This window comes from Micromys minutus (genome assembly GCF_963924665.1).
Source record: "Micromys minutus genome assembly, chromosome: 24".
NCBI lineage: Eukaryota > Metazoa > Chordata > Mammalia > Rodentia > Muridae > Micromys > Micromys minutus.
In genome coordinates this window covers 36,902,288-36,919,064 of record NC_137959.1, presented here as the reverse complement: position 1 = coordinate 36,919,064, position 16,777 = coordinate 36,902,288, and the positions used below count along the sequence as shown (strand labels likewise).

Genomic DNA, 16,777 nt, shown 5'->3' with positions numbered 1-16,777 from the left:
TTCTACACACTAGTAATAGCACTCAAGATCCTGGTCCTCAGGTCTACCCACCCTTGAGCATGGTTATAGTGGATGTGTCTAATTGCATGGTATTTAGCAACAGGCTATCATCTCTCTTAATAGCATCTCCCCCCAGGGGTAGAAAACAAAATTCTGTGATTGGCACTCTTTCACATATTCTTGCGCCTTGGCTTATTGGCTGGCAGCTCCTTTTCTCATCTTCATATTTGACTTTCCCAGTCACAGTGAGGACAGACTCCCTTCAGGTAAATATTTGGCATGAAGAAGTCATCATCACAAAATCAGGATTGGATCGAGATAAAGGAACATGATGAACGACAGGGGACTGGCTACTACGGAGACTTTGCAAACCAAGCGGGGAATTGTGGAGCCGTGTTCCTTCCCAACCCACACGGGAAAATGGTGCCCACTCTGAAGCTTTCAGTGAAAAAAGTGGGTGACACCAGAGCCCTCTTAAGTCTTCAAGGATGTTTGGAAACTTGGAACACCAACCCAAGGTTATGGGAGCCCACTTAGGTCTTCCAGAAGGCAATAAGTTAAGGGTGCTAATTACATGGGTACCTTTTATATCTAGCTTTGTTTGTGAGTGATGGATGTGTGACCTCTTAGGACAGAAGGGTTGGCAAAGGAGGTAATAAGGAGCCCCACTGTGGAGGAAGGGAGACATCTCTTTATGGTAACTGGTGTCCCTTCAAAGCCTATTAGGAAGGACGAGAATGTTTCTTTCCAGCTGGAAAATTGAATAGGGTATTCGGTCAAGCAGTTTGGTCCCTGATTTCTAAGGAACCTGCAAATCAGCACCATGGTTTTGTGTGTTGGAAAGGAGGACCACACACTTGGTATCAGATGCTGGGCAGCCACCATCTGTGTATCTCTAATGTGTGTAACACATTAGAAAGTGCTTTGAATAGGCAAGGGAAACCAATTGTATTTTCAACCCCAAATATGGTCTTCAAGGGAGCTCTTCCTTGGGAAAGGTGTTTCCATGGTGGGGATGTAAAAATAGTAGGCGGCAATTCCAAAGGCTGGGAGTGAGAACCCAGGTGAGTTTAATGACATCTGAGTCAGGCCTACATTTGGCAAGTTTTCAATAAATGGTGTGTGGGCACAGGGAGGACTTTGCTCATGGGATATGGTTTCAGATAACTGGTCCTCAGGTAGATGCTGTTGACCCATCTCTATCCAGGAAAGAACCCACATCTGCCTCCCTGGGGTTATAAATAACCAGGGAAGAGGGTTAAAGAGAGGCTCAGACCTTAAGGTGTAGAGATTCATGCAAGGACGTAGCATTTAATAGGAAAAAGTGCCAAAGTACCGTTTGGAGAATTCTGCATGTATGGGATGGTGAATACTCCTGGCCTACTCTCTTGCCATTAACCAAACTATTAGGTGCCATGGCTGGGGGCATGGCTGATTGCTGACAGGCACAGAGTGTCATTGGCCCGAAGAATAAATAGTGGGATCTGAACAGGGCTCCGTGACAACACCTTTCAACCAAACGTGGCCTGATTTCAGACATTGGGCCCCATGGGCGAGTGTTAGTTTGCAATGCTATCCTAGAACCGTCAAGAAGGACCCAAAGAAGGATGGGTTTGCTTCAAGGGAGAGGGCAGAGCATGACACACAGACCAGAAAGGGACACAATACTGCATGAAATGGGATTGGCACTTAATTCCAAACACAACAGCGATCAACAGCTTCTTAGCTTGGCTGACTGCGGACAAACACGGCACACACTGGACTACAGCATTTGTTCACTGGGGCACGGAAGAGTTCTCCTGGCGGTCCTCTTCTTCCCAGCCATCCTCCACCTTCTCGGATGCGAGGTCTGGCTTACTGGATGAAGGGCATCCTCTCTTTGTTCTCGCTGTCCCCTTCATGATCCTCTTCTTCCTCCCCTGCCTCGCTGGTCTCCGTGCTGTCATTGGCCATCTGCAATTCAACAGAGGTCATGATAGAAGTCATATACCCACTCCCTCACTATCTCTGAGCATTGGGTAAAGCATCATGGGATGAACTGAGGTATCGTGGGATGGACTTCTTTCAGACTGGCCATTCCTATAGGAAGAAGTCCCTCTGACAACCCCGTTCTGTACCTTTTACTAGTACCTGCTAAGACCCTGCTGCTGTCTTTAAGATCACTTAATAGCTCTAGAGATGACCTCCTTGGGTCCATCCTGACTCTCATGATGTTCTGGATTCAGCTTGGCTTCATATTGTCTTTCCTTCAATTCTAGTCTTCCATCTAGAAGGAACGAGGCATCTTCCCTACCACTGATACTTCAAATACCCATTCTTCACTGTCTCTTTCTTCCTTTGGGTGTCAGGATAAAAACATTCCCAGAAAACAAGAACAGTGCCTCAACAGGGGGAGAGCTGAGCTCTTGTCCTGAATGGGAGCATCTTTTGGCCTTAATGTGATGGATTATGATCCTTGGCAAGTAGACCTAACCTTAGACCAAGGACCAGCAGAGTATCATAGGTCTGTGGAGACAGGCAGGGCCTTTGCATGGAAATCCAGTGACAGATATTTTGTTTAGATGCAATAGTTGTCCAGGGCAGCTCTAGCACCTTCTATGCATGGGACGAAAGTGACCTATTTACGTAGATCACAGTGTATTCGCATTGGGGTCCTTGGACCTTAGTCCTTGCTCCCTAATCCCATGTTATCGAACCCCCCCCATAGCCCTGTGGCTTTATATTTTAAAAATTACGTCCATGTTGTTATCAGCAGCTTAAGTGGCACAGAATGCCCCTCCCTTTAACTGTATGGAGTGAAATGGCCATTACATCTGAGTTACAGAGGACAAGGTTCTGTTTCTGAAAATATACACTTGGGTCGAGAGCCATGGATCGTCCTACTTATTTGACTTATATGTCTTGAAAATGACAGGTACTGCTGCTCAGACCTCCATACTTTCTTTGTTTAGCTTACCCAGAACTTAGGATGGCCAGTCACACACAGTGACTGCCTTTCTCACTGACTGAGAAGAACCCGTCAACCTCTAGCTTACAAACAAGATCAGAGGTGGTGGGCAAAAGCAACTTCCCCGGGTTGCAAATGGGACTGAGTACTAGGCTTTGGATGCAAGCAGTCAGAGACTGTGGACTAAGGGCTACATCGCATGCCGTCTCTCCTCCACATCAGCTCGTTTGGGAACAGGTAAATCTGATGTTCTGTATTCTTGGGAGTCTCCTGGATATTAGGGTTTTCTTCCGATGAATTCAAGAGGAGTACCAAGGAGCATCCTGGAGGCAGTGGGCACCATTCTGTCGGGCCCATGCATGTACGTTGTTTAAAATTAATTAGGAAGCCTTTTCGTTGGTGCCTAGAGATAGCAGCTGTAAACTTATTTTTTCTATCCATTTTCTGTCCGTCCCCACCCATCAATTTTTCCCGTCTTTCTCAAACACTTTCATTTTTCCATCTCTACTTTCATTAATCCATGGCCGATCCCTCATTCTGGAGTCATGTGGTCTTTGAAAGTTTGTAAGCGGCCTGTATTTCCTTGGGCACCGTCTGTGACCTACTCCTGACGATTCATCATGCCTTCGGTGTTGAGCTGGGTAGCTTCCTCAATATTCCACTTACCAGCGGGGTTGGGGTCTTTTCCACATCCAGAATCAACTTCCCGATGTTCCCTCGGTCGTGAATGCGCTGCATGGCTTCCTTTACCTGGGACAGAAGGTGAGACTTTAGTGAGATCAAACTCCTGGAAAATGTGCCTGAAGAAGTTTATCCACTAGATCTCCACCAGAGGGCGCTGCAGCTCAACTAGTGGTTCAGCCAGCATCCTTTTTGTGGCGCAAATTTATTCAATCACCTCCTGTCAGTCACAGACGCTGACCTGTCCTGTAAGTCTTCTGGGTCTGAAAAATAATGGCTACAGTTTTCACAATGAGAGGATAAATATGCATCTATTTTAGAAGTCAGAATGGTCTGACAGAATGTTAAACAAGAAGAGTATTTATGAGGGTCATTTGAGATTTGCCTACTCAAATGTTACATAACACTGCTTTATAATTTGGCTAAATCAACTGGTTACCAGGGCTAAAATGTATTTGCGAAATCCCCATGCTTTTTACTTGCTGGGATGAAACTGCTTTCACCTGGCAGGCACTCTCTTCAGAGGAGCATCCTCCTTAGACACGAGGATCTGTGGTTTCCTTTCCCGTGTCCAGGCGCCTATATGACTCATGATGTCACCGCGGGGCGGGAGGGGGACGAAGGTGGGGAACGGGGATCTTTTGGGACAGGAAAGCCCATATGCTCTGGGCCTTTCCTTCTGCTGCTGTGCAGAGCGTGAGCTGCAGGGGGCGCTGTCGGGATTAATAGAGAAGATACTGAACTTCGCCTGAAATCTAAACAGGGAGGTCACATCTCTGGCCTCACAAAAGTCAATTTATTACAACTCATAATAGGTTGAGTCTAGATATTTTTTGTAAAGTCTCACAATTTAAAATATTCTTGTTCCTTCAGCTTCAAGGCTAGATACTCTGTCATTAACAACAACAACAACAACACAAAATGTCAGACATAGTCAACTGCGTGTAGGGAATTCAGCCTGTGGCTGATGGAAAAATGTTTGCTTATTTGGAAATCAAAGGCTTCTATTCATTTGGATTCAAACTCACAGAACCATTAAAATGTTTGTGTTCAAATTGCTTTTCTGGGACTTTAGAAACACAATTCCATTTATGGTAGAAAAACATAAAAGATAATGACTTTGCGCTTTTAGTGGCAAACACTGGAACAGCTATGTGTCACAGTAAAGGGATGGGTAGGTAAACAATGACTTTTTCCACTGTTAAGGAAAAGAAAGATATATGTCACCAATTATCAAGGAGACTCGGCAGGATCGAATGCTTTCGGAATCTTGCTGAAGGAGAGAACGGAAAGGACTACTCTTATTTACATGTCTATAAAAATGGAGGCATTTCTAAAGCGAGGAAGGCTTGCAGGTGTGCCTTGAAAGTTAGGAGGAGGAGAGGAGGGCGTTTTGACTCTGCCATCCAAATAATATTATGTAGTCATGTGCTATCAAATCAACACTTAATATAAATTTAATCGTTCTTCCCAATGCAGTTTTTTTTTTTTTTTTTTTTTTTTTTTTTTTTTTTTTTTGGTCTCTTTGTGGTGAGGAACAACCTGTTTTTTAGTCTGATAAACCAGTTGAGTCCTACCATTTACGTGGTTACTTCTGAAGTATTTTCACACTTGGTCATAAAAACCAGTGCCCTGGCTGCCCTCTGGGCATCTGTGGCAGGTTGATTCTGAAGCTCTCCATGGAGTCCCACACGGGTGGGTGCTCTTGTATAAAGCCTTGTAGTATGTGTCTGCATAGAACCTACATACATTTCTCCCCATGCATTTCCAGATTATTTGGTCCATCAAATACCACATGATATGCTCTTCCACCATAGAGAGAACTACGATAGCAAATCAAAGCCTTCATGTTCATGCAATCCCCACCCCCAGCTCCCCTGCCCCCCCCACCCCGCGCCCGCCAAGTGTTTCCTCGTCGACATTTCCTGAAAACTGCTGATGTAGAATCTGTAGACGAGGCGGGCTCACTGTGCTTACTGTCCTGACAGATGGTCCCTAGTGTAGTATTTTGCCCCTGTGGGAGTCACAGCCTTGGGTTCTTTTCTCCTTGAGTGGAGGCTGGAGCTAAGGCACCTGCTTCCCTGCAGAGCACAGCAGATCTGATGAACTCTCTAAGACGAAGTTACAAAAGGCCACAGCATGCACGCTGCAAGGATGCTAGGGAGGCATGCATGCTACAGGAATCGGGGCTGCCCTGTGGAATCCCTACTTGGCAGAGACCACCCAACAACCAGGAAGGAACTGAGTCCCTCAGCCTCTCCAAGGAACAGAATCTTGCCAACAATCCCCAAAGAACATAGAGGTAAATGCCTGTCTAGTCAAACCTTGAAATGAGATCATGTTTCGGCCGACATCTTGACTGTAGCCTTGTGGGAGCCAAAGAACCCAGCTAAATCACACCTGGCTCCTGGTACCCCATTCTGAGCTTATGAAATCACAAATGCTTTCACAGTTCACTAGGGTTTTGGAGGATGGGGTAAATGAGGTAATAAATACTTAACAGACTCCTACTTTGTATATATAATGCTTAGCTTGCAAGGTTCATATAGTGCCCTGAAGCTAAAGCACATAAGTAATCCATTCAAAGACGATATGGCTACAGGGTGGTTCAAATCCCCAATTCTCCCTCAATTCTATTGAGAGCAGACTGTTTCACTTGGTTCTCAGAAGTAGAAGGACTCTCACAGTACTCCCTTTGGGTATCAGGAAACTTGGGTACCTCCTAAACACCAGCTGAATGCTCTACAACCGAGTCACACCCTTAGCCCATTCATGATGGATTCTGGCAAGACACTTGACCATCCCGCCCATCCCTGCCCCACTGTCATATTCTAGGCAAGCGCTATACTGGTGAGTTCTAAGCACGGCACTACTGGGCCATGTTCTTAGACATTTCCTGATGGTTTCTATCTGGGTACTCTACTGCTGATCTGACCCCTAGCCTCTTACTGACAGATTGTAGGCAACTGGTCTACCACTGAGCCATGTCCCTAGTCCTTCCCTGCTGTATTCTAGGCAAATGCGTGACTACTGAACCGCGCCCTAGCCTACTTTTTACTTTTTTATTTTAAGACAGGGTTCAATTAAGTTTTCCCAGGGTAGCCTGGAACTCAGTCTGTAATCCAGCTAGACAATGCGTTTGTAATCCTCCTGTCTCAGCCAGCATCTGGACCAACCATGATGACAGGAGATAGTTAGGCATACTTTAAGCTGCTTCTGTACTAAGCTGGAGTCCAGGGGAAAAAAAAGCAAAGAGCTGTTTTCTCACTAGTTGAACGGAATCATGATGCTTAAGGGGTTAGGAGAAGCCCCCCTGTAGGGTTGCCTTTAATCTGCATAGTTTTGGAAATTTTTTTTCTATGACTGAAATGTCGCCTTGAAGTTCTGACTGCAGAAGATGGATAAAGGGCCAGGAGTAATCTCCAGAGGTCATTTAATTACCCCCACCCCAGTCCTGCTGTTAGACTCTCCACGCTCTTTTAAGGAAGCTCCTGGAGTTCAGCAGGAGCCCCACCGGCAGAGGCTTAGAAGGAAGAAGACTGCTACTTTTGATCAATTCTTTATCAGGCACAGTATGCAGCATTTTGCACGCACGGAGCTATTTCATCTACACACTGAGCTTCATGAGGGAATGCTTGCATCTGCCTTTCACAGTCTAGGAAGAAACATGAGGAGGAAGCCTCTGAGAGGTTTGCTTCTGGCTGTCACTTAAAAGGGAGAGCCAAATAGGAGGCCGAGTACCAGTTGCTTCATCTTGAGACTCTAGGCAAAACCCATTATGGACTGTGCTGACCAGACCCCAGGAGTGTGCCGACACTCCTGCATGGTCAAGGCTGATCACAGTCTTGGCTACAAATTTAATCAGCTTATAAAGGTCCCACAATAGGTGATGTTCTCCAGATGTTTGATAGCAGCTGGGGAGATTTGTCTCCCCCAGCTTTCTGGGGTAGTCCCCAGAAAGACTCTCCTTAATGTCCCTTTCTGTTTGGATCCAACATTGCATTAAAAAGAGAGTCCTGGAGGCTTGCCTCACCTAACCCAGTACCTACAGATTACCTGTGACAACATGCCCTTGAATGTCATACTAAAGGCCACATAAAGTCACTGTAAAATTCACATCAGACTTCAAAGATTTAATAGTCATGAGGCCACTGGAGAGTGAAAATAGAGGCTGGAGGGACTGCTCAGTGGTTAAGCACATGATGCTTTTACAATGGACTAGAGTTTAGTTCCTAGCACCCTTACTGGGTATTGGGTGGCTCACAGCTGCCCATAACTCCATCACCGGGGGGACTCAGTGCTCTCTTCTGGACTCCATGGATATCAGCACACACACTACATATGCATATATGTATGTGCACATATGCACATACACACATACACACTTAAAACAATAAAACCTATAAATTAAAAAAAAAAAAAAACGAAAAAGTGTAAAATATTTCATTGAGAGTTGTGAACAGTGCCTAAAGACTAAAATTATAATACTTAGACACTGGCTTAAGGAAGATTCATTTACATTATAGTGTCCCTTTCTGAATGCCACTACTGGAACATTGCAGAGCTTCCCTGGTGGCCTGTTGAGTGGACCCCTCTGCTCTTGATAGATGCCTAGGAGTGATGTCTGTTATCCTAGCAGCCCAAATCCTCCTCCATCCTTGCATCTTTTACCTTACAACTTAAGATATGCCTGAAGCTTGGTAGCCTGTTTGCTGGGCTTCTGCACACTCCAGGTGACTTCCCAGAGCTCCCCGGTCCTGTCACTACCTCAGCTGACAGCTCAGCTGCAAGCTCTTCCAGGAACTTGTTCTGTGCACCCTGTGCTTGACCTCGACAATCTGAGGGATCCTAGCATGCCAGGCTGGGCAGTAACGGCAATACCATCCCTGGACGTGGAACCTGTACATCAGCCTTCATACCATAAGGCTACAGAACAGTGCAGTCAAATACAAAACGAAAGCAAGCTATGGCTACCACCAAATGGTTTCTAGTTAGGCACAGTAAAAGACACGTTTAAAATCAGCTATTGAAATTGATTTAATAATGTATTTTTTAAAATTTATTTCATTTATATGAGTACACAGTAGCTGAACTACTAGAAACACTAGAAGAGGGCATCTGATCCCATTACAGATGGTTGTGAGCCACCATGTGGTTGCTGGGAATTGAACTTGGAACCTCTGGAAGAGCAGTCAGTGCTCTTAACTGCTGAGTCAACTCTCCAGCCCCTTTATAATGTATTTTACCAAATATGTCTGTCTTACTTAGCTTTCACCGTCAACATCCTGGAATCATGTGAGAAAGGAGTCTAAGTGGATGGGTTGCCTAGAATGGATTGATTTGCCTGTGGGTAGGTCTGTCTGGGCTTGTCCCGTTATATATAAAAGGGTCCAGACCACTGTGGGTGGCACCATTCCCTAGGAAAGTGGTCCTGACTTGTATATGAGAGCTAGGAATGTGTAGGTCTATGAGTTGACCACCACACACTGTTCCTCCATGGCTACTACTTCAAGTTCCTGTACCAACCTCTCTCAATGATGGATTGTGACTTGTGAATGGAAACAAACCCTCTTCTCTCCTAAATTTGCTTTTGGTTGACATCTGTTGCAGTGACAGACTACCACTGGGGCACTATTTGAAGCTCTCTCATTTCAATATACTCAAAATGATATTAAGTTAATGATGTGTATTTGCTATGTGTTTTAGGAATCTGGGCTATACTGTAGGTTTACAGAATATCTCAAGTCAGACTAGTCCCTCTCCAAATACTCAGAGGCCTCACATGGCTCACAAGCATCTTGAGGGTGTCTACTGAAGCCCCCCCCCCCCCCTGCAAAGGAAGGTCAGCATATGATAACTTGCAGAATGAATTAATAAATAAATGGAGAGTGGATATGTGGAGTGGTTGAGATGCTATGTGGCTAAGCTTCTCCCCAGTGGGTTTCCATCCTGTGACTATGCTATTTCCCAGAGTTGGGTAGCTGTCTCCTGGTGGCCTACTCAGTGCTTCCCGGGTGGCCTGGAGGAGTCTGGTCCTAATCAGAGTTGTGCTTCCCATAGCCAGTGGGAGAAACAGCCTCTGTTAGTTGTTAGGCTGTCCAGATGTGTCTTAGCAGCTGGATTTCCCAGGGCTGGGCATTCTGGAGGCTCTGAGGCCACACCCACCAGCCAACAGCAGTAGTGTTTTTTTTTTTTTTTCTTTCTTTTTTTCTCCACACAGTGGGAGGCAGGGAAACCAAGTCGTGTCAGTCAAACTCCTTGGTATGTATCCTGAAGTCACAGGAGTCTTTTCTGACACTGCTGTCCTTTATGAGGCTTTACTTGGATGGCGACCCAAGCAGACAGTGCTAGTTCTGCTTCTTGGTGACACTGTTTGGTGTCCTGTGCTTTATCTTCCTTGCATGTAAAATAGCAACACCCATGTTACTCTCTTCTTTCATTTGGTCCAGGTAGAACGGGTATGCTCCATCTTTTTAAAAAAGGACTTTTAAAATTCTTGGGTGCAATACATGTGAGAGTGCTATGCCCTTGGAGACCAGAAGAGGGCTCTGTGACCCCCTGGAGCTGGAGTTACAAGTGGCTGTGAGCCAGCCACCCTATATGGATACTGGGGAAGAAACTCTGCTCCTCTGGAAGAGCAGCAAATGACTTTAACTGCTGAGCCATCTCTCCAGCCCCTGCTCCACTTTGAAGAAACCTCATGTTCCCCTCTTAAACAGGTTAGTCATGAAGAGAAACAGTCCACATCCCCCCCTCAAAAATGTATGTGACTCTAAAGGGAGAGAATGAATGATGTTTGGTTATGAAGAAAAGATGGCGGAGGAGAGGGGCAACCTACTTAATCAGTCAGACAGAAAAGGATAGCAGACCTCCTCAGTGTTCCCTGTCACCCCAACCCTGGCATTCCCTATGTACTATCTGCCATTCCCGAGGAGAATCTCATCTGCCCTGCAAAGCCTCAGGACCTCAATTGGAATCTGTACTCCTGGGTCATTGTATGACTTTATCACCTGGTACACATTCCTTCTATGAAGTATAGGTAAAGTTTGGCATACATTTGCTCTCCCTAATGTAAAGTTATATATAGCACAGTGCTCGAAGCACAGATTTATTTTTCTATAACTCCGGGGTCCTGAATCAGATGTGGGTCACACTTGTTTAAAATCAAGGTAGGGTTAAGACTAGGTTTCTCTCTGGAGGTTCAAAGGGGAAACACACTTCTTTTACTTTTTCAGCTTGTAGAAACCTCTGTCCCTTTGCCAGTATGTTCTTCCCACCATCTTCAAAGCCAGGGAGTAAAATTTTCTCATCTCTTCAGCTATGGTGCTCTTGCTTCACTCTTGCCAAAAGAACACTCATGGTTATTCAAAGCCCAAGAGATAATCCAGGATAACCCACCCATCTCAAGATCCTTAAATTAGTTTCATCTGCGAGATTCCCTTGGCTTTGTGAGATCACAGGACTGCAGGTTCTGTGGATGACATGTCTTTGGAGGGAGCTTACTCTGTCCATCACAAGGTCAGGGCCACCTTACGGAACCACTCTTGTAAGAGTGCCAAAAGTGGTCTACAAGGAATTTGGCATAGTAGCTGGCCCAAACTAATTCCATGTGGTGTCTGCTCCGGCTCAGGAAGATGTTCTCTACCCAAAGTTACTTTAGGAGGAAACCTGAGGTCTCAGAATCCTTTACTGGAATTCTGAAAGATAACCAAGTTCTCCCACAGAGCCCAGGATAAGTAATTCCTTTCTCTTTTCTTTCATTACATTTGTGTGTGTGTGTGTGTGTGTGTGTGTGTGTACGTATGTGTGTGTGTGCATGTGCGTCATGGTGCAAACACAGAGGTCAGAGGATAACCTGTTTTCTTCTTAACACTATGTGGCTTCCAGGGATAGAACTCAGGTGGCGAAGCTTGGTAGCAAGTACCTTTATTCACCAAACTACCTTTCTGGCTCAGATGGTTTATTACTTTATGGGCTGCCCCTCCCCCCTCATAAAAGGTGGACTCCAGCTGTGTTCTGTCTGATGTCCAGAGAGAGGTTACACTCCCCCACCCCCACCCCTAACCCCCACCTAGACTTTTCTACCCGTCCTAGTGGCTCAGCTGGGACTTGAGGGTGTGAGAAAAGTGGCCACCCATGAGCTGGATGCCTCTGGCTCTGCACATGTGACAGACATGGCTCTGACACCATGTAGTGTGTCACATACTCTGATCATGCAGTGTGACTGACAGGACCTGGTAACTGACCATGGGGACTGAGGGCACCAGGAGCTAAAGATAGCTCATGATGGTGCTCTAATACACGAACAAGTCAGAACGGGTGATAAACCATGTGACATCACCCCAGGGATAATGATGATAACATCTCTCTGAGGGCTCCCAGTTGTCACCTTTGACCTTCATCGTGGAGCAATGCAATGGGCTGGACAGCTATTTTCTCTTCCACGTCCAGCCCTAAAATGTGGATCCTGTGGATTCCCAAGCTGGCCCCAGGATCTGAGATCCAGGACTAGGAAGAGGAGAGAGATTAAGTAAGAAGGTGAACAACTCAGAAGGAGCAAGGCTGATGGCAGACAGGTGCTTCCTTGCATCCCGGATCTGATGTTGCAGAGGGTTTAGAACCAGCAAAGCTAAGCTGGAGTACACTGACTGAGAACAGCCCTAGTGGGCATCCTGAGCCTCTCACCACTTGCAGTTTGCTTCTAAATAGACTTCTGCTCTCTCCAAACCTACCCTCTATCATGCAAAGTGTCCTAGGGGTTGCACCAAGGTTAATGATGGATCCCCCCAGGTTGCTGTCTCCTAATAGAGGTTCTCAGAATAATTTATTTAAAACACCTTTGTTGTGTGCAGGTAGCCTTTCACAGGGTTCATGGTTTGTTTGGGTAACCTCAGCACAGAAACCTGGCAGTAGTTTGTCTGGTGCCATTGGTTCATGCTCGGCGTGAGGTCCATTGTATTTAACAGTCAGGGCATGACCCACAGGGAAACTTAATTGGCTCACAGCATGTAGGAGGAGAAGAACTGTGGAGCAATTACAGCCTACCCTGTTTATTTCCAGCTATGCCATAACTAGGAGAGATGAAGTTTCCAGACGGCTAGCTGACTCACGAATGGCACCCTTGCTGTTCTCTTTACTCTTAAGATACTGGGCCCATTCTCTAGGCTCTTTGCTCATTCCTCAGCCACAATAGACTCGGGCAGAACAGAAGACAAGAGGGGTAGCGGGGGCTGAGGAGGCTTCCCCTCAGGTATCTCTGCCCTGGGGCAGCAGATTTCTGGCAGGAGCTAGGTCTGTTTGTATGGCTTCCTCTCTGGTATCTGGTAGCTTGACTGTCCAGGCAAGCATCAAGATCATTTACAGAGATATCTGTGCCCTTCTCTTTGGCTCTGAGACTGAGGGGTTGGGTTACTGTTGTATCTCTTTGTTCTCTTCCCCAGAGTGCCCACATTGAATAAATCCCCATCTTCCAGCCTTGCCTCTTATTTTTTTTTAATCGGCTTATTAAGATGGACAAACATAGCTTACGGGATCTATCAGGGATCAGGCTCTGAGCCTAACAAGTCCAGAAATGCTAATGATTCTTTCTTGGGCACCTCAAAGCCTGGAATGGACAAGCCCTTTCTGCTCTTGCTGGTTTCTAGGCATCTCAACTACTTTTCTGGGTTCCTTAACTCTGAAATAAATACCTCAGTGGTCACTCCCCTCCTTCAAAGTCTTCGAACCCGTGGGCTAACCTGCTGCATCTAGGACATACAGATCAGAACATTTAAAACCTTCATCAGTTTTACTGAGGCTGGATTATTGTTCGAGAGGATTGTTATGAATCTGAGGCCACCCTGGGAGAAACAAAATGTGTGGAATGTACAGTACAGACTCGGCTCAGGGAGGACTGTAATAGGCACTTGGTGCCTACGAGAGTCCCTGCCTGTGACGGGCTCTTAGAGTCATGCAGAAACACAAGCCTAGCCACGACACTGCCATTTGTGGCTCATGGGTGTGAAGGCAGTGTGGATGGGGGATTTGACCTGGTTGGAGGACCAGGGAGGAGTATGAGGAAGAAATCACTGAACTGGGGTTTAAAGAATGAATGGAGTTTATTTGTAGTGAAGGAGGAGAGGGTGATTCCAACCAATAGGAGAAGGTGGAAAAAGGTCCTCCACCCCCAGCCCTGAGTCATCAGCGGCCCTGGGGACTAAAGAACAGTTAGCATGAACTTAGATGCTGGAAAGGTGTGTTGGGGCTTTCTGGGGTCTTAGGATGGCTAGCTTTGACAGTGTGACAATATAGAATTCCTGGGAGGAGAGTCTCCACAGGGAGTGTTTACATTGGGAATTCTGTTGTTACCTGGCAACAGCCAGACATGCTCCACCCCAGTTACCTGGCACTATAAAGGAGGCAGCTTGTCATCTCCTCTCTCTTTCCCTTTTGTTCTCTTGTCCTCTTGTTCTCTCTTGCTCTCCCCACTTGCCCCTCCTCTCCCCATTCCCTTCCCCCACTCTCTCCATGTGCTCATGGCTGGCCTCTGCTTCTCTACTCCTCTCTTCTCTCTTTCTCCATCTCTACTACTCTCTTAACTCCCCTCCCCATGCCCCAAATAAACTCTATTCTGTACTATACCATCGTGTGGCTGGTCCCACAGGGGGAAGGGATGCCCAACATGGCATCTTCCTTACCATGCCTTGCCTCACCTCCATTGGAGCATATCTCCCCACCCCACTCTCTTCATCTTTTAGCTAACATTGGTGCCGAAACCAGGGACATCATCTTTTCCCTAACGTTCTCTTTTCTTTCACTGTGGGCCTGACGGTAGAGAATTGTCTTGGTTGATTGAGATAGTTGATGTGGGGAAGCCCCAGCCCAGTGTAGAAAGCACACCTGCCTACGTGGAGGCTACCGAACAGTAGGAGTGAGAAAAATCAAGCTGAGTGAAAAACGAGCAAGCTGCATGCACACAGGAGAGTTTCTCGCTCCACCCTTGACTGTAGCTATGCCATGACCAGCTCTTTGAAGTTCCTGACACCTTGGCTTCCCCACCATGGCAGGCTGTAACCTGGAATTGTAAGCCGAAAGCATCCCTTTCTCCCCTAGTTGCTTTTATTTGGTCGAGTATTTTATCGCAGCAGCGGGCATGAAAAAGTGCACACATCACACAAAAGGAGCATCCCTGCATCCCACTCCGCTACTTGAACAGCTCATTCTTTCGTACATGGGCAAGGAAGGTTATAGAAAGCTCTGCTTTTGTTTGGGGCTTTCATTTACTGCTTTATAATATTCAATTTTCTTTTGAACGGTGTGAAAGGCACAAAGCCATTAAGGCACAAATGACACCACTTACTAACCATGGCACCGAGCTTGTGTTATGAATAGTAATAAGGACTGTCCACCTAGGATAGGAAAAGAAATAAAGATGGATAATTCTATGAATCATCATGCCTATTAGATGATAGATTAAGCGATTTGAAAATGAAGAATTGAGAAATACCGTAATAATAAAGACACACCAGCAAGGTCACCTGTAGAACATGACACTAACCATGCCCATCTCTGAGAGGGACCAAGGATTTCTTAAAACCAAAAATGGGCATTTAAGAGCAGAATAATCACAATAGGATCTCAATTTCTTGGTTATTCTGGAAACCATTTCCTGCTTTCAGATATGAAAGAGATTTGAGGCCCAAGTTCAAAATACAAACTATTTTAGTGTGTGTGTGTGTGTGTGTGTGTGTGTGTGTGTGTGTGTGTATGCCATTGTAAGTACCTGTGGAGTCTAGAAGAGGGTATATCAGATCCACAAGAGCTGGAGTTACAGCCAGTTATGAGCCATAGGATATGGATACCGAGAACCAAATTTGGGTTCTTGGCAAGGGTGGTCAGTGCTCTTAACTGCTGAGTTGTCTCTCCAGTTCTTACTCCCAAGGTCTTATGGGAGAGACTGGAAAAAAGACTCACAGACTCACCCACCAGGAAGAGAGCAAAGATGAGGAGATCCTCTTTTCCTTGAACAAGTTACAGATGGGTCTTTGAGGTAACGCAGGACCTGGAGCCACATTTGAGGAGGGGTTTGAGGAGGGGTTTGATCTCAGAACCAAGCAAGTGCAGGGTTAATATCTGCAAGGGAGTGCTCCCTCAAATTTTGTATTTCAGCAAATACATACACACACACACACACACACACACACACACACACACATATATATATATATATGGTTTTGTGTGCTTATGTGTAGGTGTATGTGTGCATATGTCCATTTGGAGACCAGATGATTCCTCACTCACTCTCTACTGTGTATTTTGAGACAGGGTCTCTAACTGAACCAAGACCGTATCAATTCCTGGCCAGCCAGATCCATCGATCCTCCAGCCTCCCCGGTGCTAGGATTACAGATGTCTAACACTATGTGTGGCTTCTTATATGGGGGTCTGAGATAAAACTTAGGTCCTCCCTGGGCTTGTGTGGCAAGCACTTTACTGATTGAGCCATCGCTACACCCTCCTCAAGAGAACTCTTAAGGGGCCATTAGTAGCACGCTCTGGCTCAGAAGATACCAGGAACATCCCAAGGGTAAGGAGGAGAAAAAAGCAGAGAGCAAGTCAGAACTACATGGATGCAGTTTTCTTTTGTTATGAGTATTTGGATGGTGTGGGCTCTCTCGGCCAAACAGGTGATGAGGTCATATCAGTGTTCAAATGAGTTAATCAGAGCCAAAGGCAGCCAGCTGTGCAGCAGAGCCACCTAATCCATAGCAAGTCTGGGCCTTCATACTCTGCTCTAGTTTCTTTTAAAAATATATAATTTTTAAATGAAAGCAAAAGGTAGGGAAAAATCTGTTGAGTGCCTTGACCCTGATAATTATTGATTTATTAGTCATTTATTTATTATTATTTTGGACAGAGTCTAGCAGGAGCTGGCCTTGAACTTGCTAGGTCTCCAAGGGTGACCTTGAACTTCTGGTCTTCTAGTTTCTGAGTGCTGAGATTTCAGATGAGTCTGGCATGTCTAGATTTTCTGTTTGTTTACTTAGCAATGGACTTGGGTGGGTGAGAATTGAAGTCGGCGTCCAGTGAATGCTGGTTTCAGTGTGTGAGTGAGGCTGGGGGCGGGGTTGGGGATACAAAGAGAGACAAAGAGAGTACAAAGGGCTTGCT

General features: G+C 45.9%; 1 protein-coding gene across 1 annotated transcript in view; it reads right to left on the bottom strand.

Moving 5' to 3' along the window:
- Nucleotides 1–1,816: 1,816 nt before the first annotated feature.
- VAT1L (vesicle amine transport 1 like) overlaps nucleotides 1,817–16,777 on the bottom strand; it is a 152,792-nt gene continuing 137,831 nt past the window's right edge. The window contains exons 8-9 of the mRNA XM_080936675.1: nucleotides 3,614–3,697; nucleotides 1,817–1,953 (exon numbers count right to left, since the gene is read on the bottom strand). Coding sequence (XP_080792801.1) covers nucleotides 1,855–1,953; nucleotides 3,614–3,697 — 183 coding nt within the window. The 3' untranslated portion in view covers nucleotides 1,817–1,854. The remainder of the gene's footprint in view (nucleotides 1,954–3,613; nucleotides 3,698–16,777) is intronic.